Consider the following 12,900-nt stretch of genomic DNA (forward strand, 5'->3'; position numbering starts at 1 on the left):
TGAAACCAGACTCATTGAAGGTGTCAAAATCTGATGAAATAACACACTAAGAAGTCACTGTACGCTGAATTTTCCATTACTAAAGATCAGTGATAAAACATAGCAAGAAGCACAAGGTGTGAAAAAAAAATCCAAATAGTTCATGTTTCCTTTTTTTTCTGAAGAATCTTAGAATCATAAAATGGTTTGAGTTGGAAGGGACTTAAAGGATCATCTAGTTCCAACTGTCCCTGCCATGGGTAGGGATGCCATTCACTAAACGAGATTGCTCAGGCAGGACCCATCCAATCTGGCCTTGAATACTTTCACAGATGAGGCACCTTTCACAACTGAAGGCTGTTGTACTAGTTTTGCACAAACTCTTCAGGCACTGCTGTGGCTAGATTTCGGACAGAATTACTAATAGTAAACATACAAAGAACTGCTGCTTCATTTTTCAACATTATTTTCTGCTTCCAAATGAGCACTTAAACCTTAAAACCCACACACTTCTTCCTTTGAGAATACTGAAAACTACAAGGTAGCAGAACAATATTGTTCTACAAGGTAGAACATAAACAGCTCCTAGAACTTAAACTGACCATTTGTACAATAACTTTACCTTTTTTAAATCTGTTCTATTTAAGGCTTTTTAATAGGATCAGATCCATTCAAAGAGCATGGCACGACCATCTCTGACACAGATTAGACTGCACTTACAAAAATTCATAGTATGAAATCTCCAATCTCTAATAGAGGATACGATCAGAAGTATCTTTATTTTTTAAAGTTTAAAAAACTCCCTGGGTACAACATTTTAGGTCAAAACTTTCAAAAGCATCTTTCAAAAAGGACTAGGCTAGTGAGTCCTACAATGAAAATAACACTCACACACTTCAAGGAATCAAAGGCAAATACATTAAAAAGGTCATCTAGAACACCTGTATTTATTTCATAACGAATTATGATTTGTCATGAGAATATGTTTGAATAAAGTATTGTAATTCATGTTGTCTACACAAAACCCTACGGCAAAATTTCAGTTATGTTTGTGCATGCATACATACACACATACAACTTTACCTCTTCCTTTACCTTTTCAAATCCTTCTGCCAATTTATTACATACAACTTAAATTCATACAATGTGCCTGCATACAGAACAGTTGCATCAATAACTGATGTTGGAGAAGATATCTTATTTGCAGAAGCTTAAATAAAAATTAAAGTAATATCATGAATCATTTTAAAGGAGACCGATAAATTCTACTTACAGCTTCCAACTGATCCATAAGCTTGGATAAAAATTTACGGCATTCTGGGGTTTTACTATCAATCTTCATCCCTGTTTGCATTGCATACAAACGGCCTTGAAATGATACAAAACACAAAAACAACAAAAGTGATTATCTAAGGCAAAACCCATTAGCAAACAAAGCAATGCCTCCCACACATCTGAAAGACAAACTCATGGTTTAACAGTGTAATGACATCAGTACTAGTGAGCAATGACAGTGAAATCCAGATATGCTTGGTCTTGCAGAGATATTAGGAGATATTTTTGTGAGACTTATGCTTTATTTTCCCCAATGACTACTCCCGCTGATTTCAAATTGATGTTTGTATCACTATTATGCAATATTAAGTGATTTTGTAAATTATCACTACCCTTGCTTGCAATGCTCTCAAATAGGAACTTCAAGTCGATTTGAGAGTGTGTGTATATATCTCAAAAATGGAACTTCATGTAGTAGGAACCAGTTAGCTTTAAAACACCACTTCATTAAACAGAATTAAGCATCTATTATCTCCATGTACATAGCATCAAAAAACTCAAGACAAAAACCTGATCTTTAAAGCAGACAAGACAGGTTTTATTAAACTTTATCTGTAAGTAGATTTGTCAGTTTTTAATATGATCTTGAAAATGAACAATGATGAACACCTTCTGATCAAAAATTATCTTTTTACTACCAAAATCTGTGAATTTTAGATTTGCACATGGCAGAACTTTATAGGCTTCATGAAACTGTGGGCAAACCCAAACAACTGTTATTTAATAGGAGAAACATGCACAGAGAAGGGAAAATGGACAGAAACATTCAGTAACCAAATGCAGAACATCTTCCACAAAAAAGGCATTCCACTAACTCTCACTCTTGACCTCTAAGGCAGTCCTACAGGACACTTTCTATGCTATGTAGGCTTCATCAAGTGACAATACTAAGCTAATGACTGATAGGTACCCTTAAGCCCACCTTATTTATCTTCAAGATGCTGACGTTAATATTAAACATTACTAAACCAGCACACATAAAGTTGAAATTAGATTTCAAACAAATTCAAACACAGAAAGAGACAGAGATTTGTATCTAAGGCACTGAAATAAATAAAGTCTACCATCAATTAAAATACCATCATCACATGACAAAGAATTAACACTCAGTCTTCAATTAAATTGATTTTTAAGTAAATCCTTGACTGTAAGCTCCCCTGAACACATTTCATGGTATAATTTAATAATATAAAACTTAAGAATTAATATAAGGGTTGCTAAACCTATAAGCCATCGAGATCAGTAGTTTCTTTTTGATGGATGGAAGTTTCAGATGTTTTTCAGACGCAAATAAATTGAGACCAATATGCATTAGGGTGACAAATTCAGAATACCCTTGGTCATTACTGGATATAGATTTATTTTACTTATTGAAGTATGCATCTTCAGATCTCTTCCATAACTCATTTACATTCTGATCCATATAAATGGATCTTGCAAATGTCTTTAGTCTTGAGGATGTTTAATAACTAAAAGATGTCCTAATTTTTAACTGTTACACTTGTGTTACCCATATGTGGCTTTTTTCACACTCTTTGCAAATACTTCCATTTAAATAGTGAAAGCAAGGTAATTTTTTTCCTCACTAATACCCAAAGGGGTGTATTTACAGGACTGTGCCATCTGTAGGCTTTGTAGGCAGCCTCGAAAAGCCAGCCCTTTCCCCTCTTAGGATTTCAGAGGCTCAGAAAAACTTTAAGACTCCTTCAGACACTCCAATGAACAAATGCAGAAGAGCAAGTCTTGAACATACAGAAAACACAGGTCAGAGAACAATAGTTACAGTTAAGAAACATGTTTTTCTTGTCCATATATAACTTTACACTGTGGCTGATATCAAGCAATGTTCCATACCAACACCACTTTCCTGCCAACAGAAGATTCTGGGACCAAAGTGCCCAAGAGTCCTTAGTCACTCACGACTGAAGGTCTATTATCCAAAGCACAGACTGTCAAGAAAACATGAAGGTGCTCTTGCAGCAGCAGTTCTACAGACACTAAGAACAGACATCCTACAGACAATTAATGTCACCTGAGATAAATGTGTTCCATCCGTCACAGCAATTACATCTCTGTACCACACAATCGACCATATGAGACAGTTACCAGTTTAGCCACCAATTCCCAATTTGGACCAGTGCCTACATAAATTGTATAGGAGATTTCCTGAAAGATCTTATTAACTGGTAAAAGGTCAAAGTACACTTAAGTTACTGTAACAAGAGAGTCTACTGTGATCTTCAGGAACTTTTGAAGTCCAGACTTTTTGCATACTCACTTCTTCACATACATTTGAAAGGAGGACTACTGCATAACAAACCTGTCTAGACAGGCGTCTGATGAGGCAGTCATTGAGATAAAGGCAAACGCTATTCCTTCTTTCTCAAGTAAGTGGTGATCAAGAAAGAGCAGGATGTCTGTGAAAAATACTATTAAAAGAGTATCACTACCTAGTAGCATTCCATACTAAAAGGTAGTCTTGACTCAGATATCACTGATAAAAGAACCTGGTTGTAATGAAGGATAAGGCAACTTGCAGGTCAGAAAATGCAAACCATACCCTTCCAGTCAAAATCTCCCCAAACATCAGTTTCAGTTGATGAACTGAAGATACAGAAGAAAAAGTACACTCTCCACAGTCTGAATCTCACCATTGCCAAACAAAATGTTGTTAAGTATGTTTAGGCACACTTACTGCTTTACTCAGCGCTGTTCTAGTCAAAAGTAGGGCTTTGGGATAGAAAACCTCTATCAACAATCACTAAACTTATCAAGCAAACAGCACGTAAAACCGCTGAAAAACTGAAAGAACTAGAGATTTCTAGAGACAGAAACAAAACAGGAAGACAAGGAAATAATTTGGTATTTACCTTTAAAGACACTACTGAAATAAAAATAATATTTTTAATGTTTCAAAATTTTGCTTTTGAAATTATCTGTATGAAGAGCAATATGTGAGTGAATCTGAAAGCAATAAGCAGTAAGCAATTTCTTTTCAAATCCCTTGCCTTATTACCAACAACAGGAAAAAGTGCCTACTTTTTCTAAGAGTTCTACTCTTTCCATTTTGAGTATTAATACATTGTATTCCTAAGGTAAACAATTAAATTCCAAATGCAGGTTTCTCCATGTCTGCATCTTTTGCCATTCTCTCTGCACTCTCTAATTTTGAAACGTCCCAAGTGTAGGCTATCTGTAAGACTGTGTTGGTTTTGATACTACTACCTTTGCCAATGAAGGTGTTAGAAGTCTCTAGTATATCTTTTACTTTTGTGTGTACTTCATCACACAAGTATTACTTATAGTAAAGATACACAATAGTAACTGAAAAATATGTTTTCATCTAGTGAAGGAAATCTATTAATGCCCTTTTTCTGTCTAACTTGCAGCAAATGGGCAAACCCACTAAATTTTCAGCAGCAATGAGCAAAATGTAACTTTCCAGTGTTAATATCGTCAGTCAAATTTTAAACTGGCAATTAATGGTTAAAGAACTGTCTGCCATGTTTATGTTGACAGGTAATCTCAGTAGCAAATAACTCATAAGCAAGAGGCTAAAAGTTTACTGCCTTCAACGTCTCTGCTGAGAAAGTCGACAGTGACATGAGTTCAGTTGCCCCCTCCCCCCCATATCTAAGAGAAAAGAGAGTAATTATTTACATTCCTTTAAATACAGCTGTTTTGGTTCCTGTAATATTGCAAAAGTAGAGGCATGTATTATTACTGTGCTTGCTAAGTCACAAAACTTTTGCTTTAATGGAAGTGGTTCAACTCCTAACAAGTGGAAGTTAATCTCCCGAACAGTATGGACACCACAGAAAGAAATCCTCTTAGTGTTCTGTATTACGAATGCATTATTTTACCTTATAAAATACCATACTTGAGATGCCATTTTACATCAAAATTATTTCATAGAAAAAAAAGTCCAAAGTGCATGCCCCTAATGACCGCAGTAGTATACTGTAAAACTCAACAACTAGACTTAAAGGGGCCATTTGCTTAGTAACATTTGATAAAAAAAATTCCTCTGTGAAAAGCCAAGCTTCTGGAAATGCTGACGTAAAAAGACAACTACATCCATACACTGTAGCTGCAAAAGTTTTCAAGTTTTTCAGCCTAAATGGAGTATATGAAGAAAGCAGACAATCTGGGAATTAAGGGACCTGTAATTCTCATCTCTCTTCACTATTTGTGATGAAGTTCTGGAATTCTTGTAAACATACAGATGAATGAAATTATTCCTTCTTTTTCTTTTATGCACTCACCCTAATAACAGACACAACTATTTTTTGCCCCCTTTATCGAAATCAGGTAGCAAAAAAGACTTTAATGCAGCCAACAACAGTAGCATATGCATAAAGTAAAGCACTAACAAGGTAAAGGAGTCTACATAGAGCTAATGTCTAAATATTAATGAATATTATAAGTAGAGCTAAAGTCACTTGTAATTTTATACAAGAACTGTTTTGCCAATTATTAACTACAAGAGAGCTTGCTCTCAGTTTGCAGACAGGACATTTATCTTCAAATTCATAAAGACTTGGCAAGTTATCATTCTCACAAAAATGTTTTGCCAAGACAACTACAAAATATACATCTTGACTTGCTGCCCTTAATCTTTGTTCAGTAAATACTAAGTGTGGGTGTGCTGGATGGAATTATACAGTGAGCTTTACAGAAACTTCTTTGCCTTCATTTATGTCACGTTATTTTTCCTTTGCTAACACCCAGCACAATTTCAGAGAAAGTATTTTGTCTTTAGTATGTGCCAGGCATTCATTCTCATACACATTAAGTTACTCCAGATTTATGTTTGGATAACAACTGAAACTCCCCTCACTCCCACTTTAAACTAACTCTGTGCCAAGTAAAAAATACTGGAGAACAAAAGTTCCAGCCAGCAAGCATGCACAAAACGCTGATTCTATGTTCTAAATTCTGTCCTCCTACCCATCTTTCTTTTTCCTGGCCTAACAGGATCAAATGATTATATTTTTTTTCCCTGTACATATTTAATTCTCTGGCATTCAAAAAGAAAAGTTATTAGCAACTGGAATATTTTCGACATTTGAGAGTAACAGATTGCAATAAAATACTAACAAATAACATTGCAGTAAACTTTAGCTACATTTTTATTCTGATTAAGGAATGAAAGCTTTTTCAGGCCGTAATTTATTACTCGTTCATAATCTTCACCTTCCTCTTCCTTTTGTCAAACCACTGACAGAAAAACATTTGTTAACTGCTTGGTACAGGAAGCCAACAGCTGGAATACAAATGTAGGAAGCAAGAGATACTACTGGAAACATATTTTCATATAAAAATGAATTATGCTTGCTTTCACGAACATTAATGTGCCATATTTCAGTCATGCAATTTCTGCGTACAAATCATAAATATATGGTATTTCTACATGGCTAAGTGCAAGTTGTCTGAATCCAAAGACTTTTAAAAATAGATCTAACAGTTCTAACAAACAAACTTTGAAGGGTCTTATACTGCCTCTTCATTATAAGATGCTGAAGAAAACTTGGCAAAAGACAAGATATTGGACTGGCAGCATCAATTCAAAAACCTAAAACATTCCAGAGAAAGCAAATTATTTTTAAATATTTATTTTAAAGTAAAATTAGTTTAAGGAGAAATGTAAGAAAAAAAGATCTGATATAAAAGTAGAGGGAATGAAGACTACAAACAAATTTAATTAAGAAACCCATAACAATAAAAGGATGATATCATGACCCCTTTGTCCCCTTAGGTTCTTTCACAGTATTTTAAGTTTTAGCAAGGAAAATGGACTCATAGCAGTATAATTCAGGGTCATGTAACATGCTAGACAAATTCTGTCAAGTCAAAATGATCTCAAATAAAATGTCTCTTACTTAAAATTCCTGACAGTTACAGTAAGTTACATTACAATTCCATTTTATTTGAATAATAGCAACTTGTAAACAAGACAAATAGGTGAGACAAAATTTCCAGTGACAAACAAGTGGTAACTATTAAGGTTAGCTGACAAATAATCTAGTAATATCTACTACAAATCCTAGGAAATTACTCTGTATTTTACACTAACATATTTCAGTCTGGTTTAAGGACTAACTTTGATCTTGTAAAATTTGAATAAGAGATCTATATGTGGAATTCGTAAGTTTCTAAGCTTTTGTACAATATTTAAATTACCAGTATTTTTAGAAGCTTGTCTCTACAGTCTAATAAAGAAAAGGAAATATTTCTAGTTAAATCAGAAAAACTACATTAAATGTAGGATTTATAGCAATTGAGATCTCTAGAATGCAACAGGAGGGCAAAGCAGCTACTCTGGATTAGTTATCGCCAAGTCACAAGGATAAAACAGCTTGTAGTGATTAGAGCACAAATCTGAAGCACTTCTGTGGAACACCCTCCAGTTTGGCTTAAACGGGAAGAAGAAGCCTATTTCGTGCCCTGGAAATCTTTTGGTTCAAGACGTTGTCAACTAGTTCTGGGAAGAAAAATTGTCTCTTTTGCTTTTTCTCTCCTGCTTGATCTCACAAAACCAGAAACATTAATACAATACTAAGATCCTTCAGAAGCATTTCTCTGGTGCTTTTGCATGTCAAGAATCTAAAAAGTGAAGAATTTTTCACACCTTTTTTAAGATCAAATTTACTGATCTCACATGAATGTTTTTTGATGTTTAGTACACTGTAAAGCAAAAGTCATCACAGCTCTGCTTTTCGGAAGTTACTAGAATCATAATTTCTCATGCTGCATCCATTAGATATCCAAACACTGTTGTGTGTTAGGGTGTTATATATCATGAAACATCAGTCCCTTTCTGGCAACTCACTCGCATTCTCTCAATACTTTTGAATCAGAACATTGATGCCCAGTAAGTACAGAAGTCCAAAATAAACTACCAATCATCTTTGCAAAGAGCTTAAAAACACTACTGAAAGGCTGAAACAACAGTCATTAAGGAAAATCTTGCTTTAAACTCTGAACTAGAAATTTTTGGAAGACACAGCTACTCTCAAGACTTACAATTGTTAAAAAAATTACTTCTGAGTCAAACTGTCTATGCCAGAGATAAAATTTCTTCAGTTATTACAGGCCAGAGATTTTTTTATCAGAGCCTGCCTCCTTGTGTCTGTAGAATAACATCTCAAAGTAGTCAAACAGTCAGACTCATTTAAGTTTTCAACATAAAAATTTATTTTATTGACTACCAATTAATTATTTGCCTTTTGCTAGACAATCAGTGTAGCACAGATTTCTGGTATTCCCTTATACCTGCTGAATCAGCTGATCTTTACTGAACCTGAAACAGCTACATACATTAACCATTAAGGGTCTAATCTCTTTTTAAGGAGAATTATTTTGTGAGATCATGTCCTGCACAACTTAAAAAAGGTTTTTTATTTCTTTACAGTCTATGTTCTAAGTAGAACACATTTAACAACCAAGTAAATTTATATTTGCTTCCAGACCGTATCATATTTTTATTGCTTCAATCAATTATGTCCATCCACTAACGACAGATAAGAAAGTAACAGTTTATACACAACATATAAAGGTACTGATCATATGCTGCTTGGAATTTGAATACCTATAAAGGAGGTTAAGCACAAAGGTTTTGTAAGGAATACACGGGACTACCATCAATAAATCCATTTTTTAATTTTTGCAGTGTTTCTAGGAAGTACCACAACAAAAAGTATCTGTGGTGTGTTACAGCATGCAAGAACATCGATATTCTTCTACATTTTATTTCTCACGTGGAAAATTATGTGGCAGTTGAAAAATACAAATAATCCCTGTTGTAGCTATTCATACGGTGTAAAACAGATTAACGTTCATTAAATTACTGTTTCTTTAAATTAATATATGCCAGCAATATCAAAAGAGTGGGAGTCCTGTCTTCACCCCACGTCACGGTGTCCTGTTCCTTGTCCTTGTCTGTGTGGGAGTGCAGCTGTTTAAGAAGCAGTGAATTGGCCTGGATGAAAAATAGCTTACTATTGGCTTTCATCATACTGGGGTTGGGGATGAGAGGTCAGAGAAGGAATACAGTATTTCTTTAGGTGGCACCACTGATTTATGCTAGCTTAATGCTTAAAATGCACTATACCCAAAAAAACATAAGAGACAAAAATGTATAACAGTGTATGCAAATAAAATGTGTAACTGCCATTTAAATTCTCGGCTTTAAGAGTGCACTATCTACCAGCTCTCATGGATGCTGATGAGAGACAAAAATATTAACAAGGCAGTAAGTAGTTACTCCTGACAATTTTAGTGCTAAGCTATAGAAAGCAATATTTTAGGTTGCAAACATATCTTGTCAGATATTTGCTTCTGATGTTCAAATTAATTCGTGTCACAGCTCTTATTATCAGAAATATACAAGTGGAATTTAACTAAAATGAACATAAATCAAAACCTAGCAAACATATGTCCATACTGACAACTACTGTGCTATGGAAACATTAATAATACTAGGACCAAAGCTTTGTTATAGGTATGAGCCACTTATGGCAATATTCCAAAGCTATAAACACGTCACTCTTCAGACTGATAGTTACACCCAGCAGATGACCAAAAGTCAGATGGTTCTGCCTCACAGAGCGGCTGTGCAAGCAGCCTTGCGATAGAACGTGCAGCACTGACTCACCACATGACCTGTCACTGCAGGGCCCCCTTTGGCTGCTGGGCCACACCAGCCTCCTGGTCCCGGGACACACAGTGCCAGTCATGCATCTGCAGATGAGGCTGGTGGAGAAGCACCAGCACAGAGAACACCACATGTTCCAGCACACACCGAGATTTCCTCACACTATTCCCTCCACACAATACATTATAGAAAATGTATAGAGCTCCTCTGAAACACATTTCAAAGGCTAAACAAAGAGATGTTCACTTTTTTCAGTGAAGCATCTAATGAGAAACACTGTTTTAACTCTACATAAATCTGCATTGCTTTCAAAACGTTATCTGAAAAGTATCCTGAAACTTTTTTGTATACCCAGACCTACACTTTTAAAAACCTATCTTTTCAGTAAAGCTTTTATTATTCATTGAATGCTAGCAGTATATGCAGTACGTTTTTTGGACAGTAGCAATATTAATAATTAATACTTTGGGATTTCACATAATTGTTCTAAACCCACAATGTTAAAAATTAATGGCTCATAAATCTTTTTGCTTCAAAGCCAGAACTAAACGAAGAAAAAAAAAATCCTACGAAACAGGAGTTCCGCATTTTAGTCAATCCAGACAATACTCATCCACCATGGGAGGAAATAAGTGTCACCAGTAGAACGCTGGTGAAAATTAATTCTTCTCCTTTGTGTATTTAAAAGAACAAAGGATCTGAGCAAGACCTAACTTGAAAAAGAGGTGTCACTGTTTTTCACTTTATGTAATATTTTAATTAGAATATAGCCTTCACTGTACTCAGTAATTAATCAGATGTGTTGAAGTATTCAAATGAAAAAATAACATTTTCAGACTGCTTAGGACAGACAAGGCAAACAACTTTACAGAAAATGGTAATTATCCAACATAGGCTTTTTTTTCCTCTACAATAAGACTTACATTAAGTTTCAGAATTGAAAAGACAAAGAAAAATAGAGTTCAGACACTTAACCATTTCTGTTTTAAAATAAAAATAGACTTGTATCTTGTCATCTATACTAAGTGCTAGTGTTTTTCCTGTCTAGCCAGATAGAGTGTTACATCTGATAGAAAAATCCAAAGAAACACACACACACACAAAAAAATCAAATCAAAAAATCAGTGCCTAACTGGTGATTCCTGCTACACAAAGTGTGCCTTGCCTCATGTTTTGCCATTAAATAAAGAGCAAATACTATTGAGAACAACCAATGTTCTAATATGTGGCTATCTCCCTTCTCTGGTTGCAGTTTTCCACATTAGCACAGTACTCCTGTGTAACACATAAAAGTTTATATTATTCTTCTGTCATTGAACTGACAAATTTTTCAGAGCTTTCTGAAGATCCAATTTCATGAATTCATCCTTACAAATTAAACTATATCTATTTTTTAGCTCTTTTTGAAGACAAGCCAAGTAAAACCCTCAGATGATCTTGCATCTCAATAAAAAGAAAAAAACAAACAATACTGTGACTACATACCCTCCTTCCCCTTAAGGGTAGTGGTCGTCACAGACATAAACAGACATTTCTGGTGATCTCAGGCATTTTCCCAGTGTGGTTTAACTGTAACAGGAATTTAAGACTAACAGCAGGCTCGAATTTCTTAGTTCACTATGAAAAGTCTTTTAGAAAGGCTCACAGTCCACCCTGACGACCATTAGCTTAGAAGCCATGTCAGCTTAAAAAATTTGCCTATTAATTTAGGAAGTTTTACAGTAAGATTTTGCTGTGTTCATTTCACTGAAACAAAGAGAAAAAGAGCCACCCACTCGCCCCTTTTGAGAACCCTGAGAAGGTGACAAAGCCCTGCAGAAAACAAAATGAACACTACTGGCAGGACCAAAGACTCTCAAACTCTAAACGCATACTCAGATACACGGGACAGAAAGGAGGTCTTCTCAGGAGGAGAAAAACTTCGAAAAGGCTCTCGAGTATTATTTTATACCATACTTATTACAGCTATCCCAACACTGACGGAACACTGGAGTTCACACACGTGTGCCCAAGCATGCACTCGGGCTGCTGGCATACGCCCCCGCCTGCGAAGGGCCTTTAACTCCGCAAAAGGACAGAGCCCATAGGAGGCGGGTCGGGGCAGGACCGCGACCGCCCGGCACCGCCCAGAGGTGGGGCCTTCCCACCGCCCTCGCGAACCCGCACATCCCACGGGCCCCCCAGGCGGGCAAGGCAGGGGAGGGGAGGGCAAGGGAAGGGAGGGGCGCTCCGCCCGGCGCGGCGACTGGCGGCCGGGGCAGGGGGCGGTGGCCGAGCCAGGGACCGGCGGGGCGGGGCGGCGCCGCGGCCGCCTCCTCCTCACTCACGTACAGTAGTACGCCACCACGGGCTCGCGCTTGTCCAGCTCCTGCGCGGTCCGCAGATGGTGCTGAATGCTCTTGAGCGGCGGCGGCAGCGGGGGCAGGGCCGGGGCCGCCATGGCGCGCGCAGGCGGCAGAGCACAGCTCTCGCTCCCGGGGCTGGCGCGCGCCGCTTCCGCTTCCGGCTCCGGGCGCCGTGGGCGGGGGCCGGCGGGGGAGAGAGGGGGCGGAACTGCGCCCCCTGCTGGCCGGGCGGGAGGCAGCGCGCCGTGCGGCGCGTCTGTCCGTCTGTCCGCCAATGCGGACCCACACCCTCAAGCGCCACCTGCGTGGCCCCTTAGTGCTTGAAACGCGTCCCACAGCAGCCGTGAGGAAGGGCCTGGAGATCTCGGGGCGGCCGCGGCTTCCCCTGGCCCTGCCTGGCCCCGGCTATGCCCTCGCCCTTCCCATCCCTCGTCTCCTTTCCAAAAGAGCTGTGCAGACCCTCCCTGTGGAGGTACACCGGCAAGTAAAATCTCAGATTGAAAAACCTGCCCCTTGGGCTGCGCCAAGGCTCACCAGGCGTCCGCGGAGCCCTTGTGGGCTGAACTGCACCTTCTCTCCTGGACC

The 12,900-nt window shown here is 37.8% G+C and overlaps 1 protein-coding gene across 3 annotated transcripts in view; it reads right to left on the reverse strand.

Annotated features, from left to right (window-relative positions):
- Window positions 1-12,479, reverse strand: part of VTA1 (vesicle trafficking 1) — a 34,589-nt gene extending 22,110 nt beyond the window's left edge. The window contains exons 1-2 of one of the 3 annotated variants that reach the window (XM_064649312.1): window positions 12,302-12,479; window positions 1,253-1,347 (exon numbers count right to left, since the gene is read on the reverse strand). In XM_064649312.1, the coding sequence (XP_064505382.1) occupies window positions 1,253-1,347; window positions 12,302-12,410 (204 nt within the window). In that variant the 5' untranslated portion in view covers window positions 12,411-12,479. Of the gene's footprint in view, window positions 1-1,252; window positions 1,348-11,455; window positions 11,508-12,301 lie in introns of those variants that run through there. The other 2 variants (XM_064649311.1, XM_064649313.1) reach the window with 2 other exon arrangements.
- Window positions 12,480-12,900: the final 421 nt, after the last annotated feature.

This window comes from Pseudopipra pipra, chromosome 3 (assembly GCF_036250125.1).
Source record: "Pseudopipra pipra isolate bDixPip1 chromosome 3, bDixPip1.hap1, whole genome shotgun sequence".
Lineage (NCBI taxonomy): Eukaryota > Metazoa > Chordata > Aves > Passeriformes > Pipridae > Pseudopipra > Pseudopipra pipra.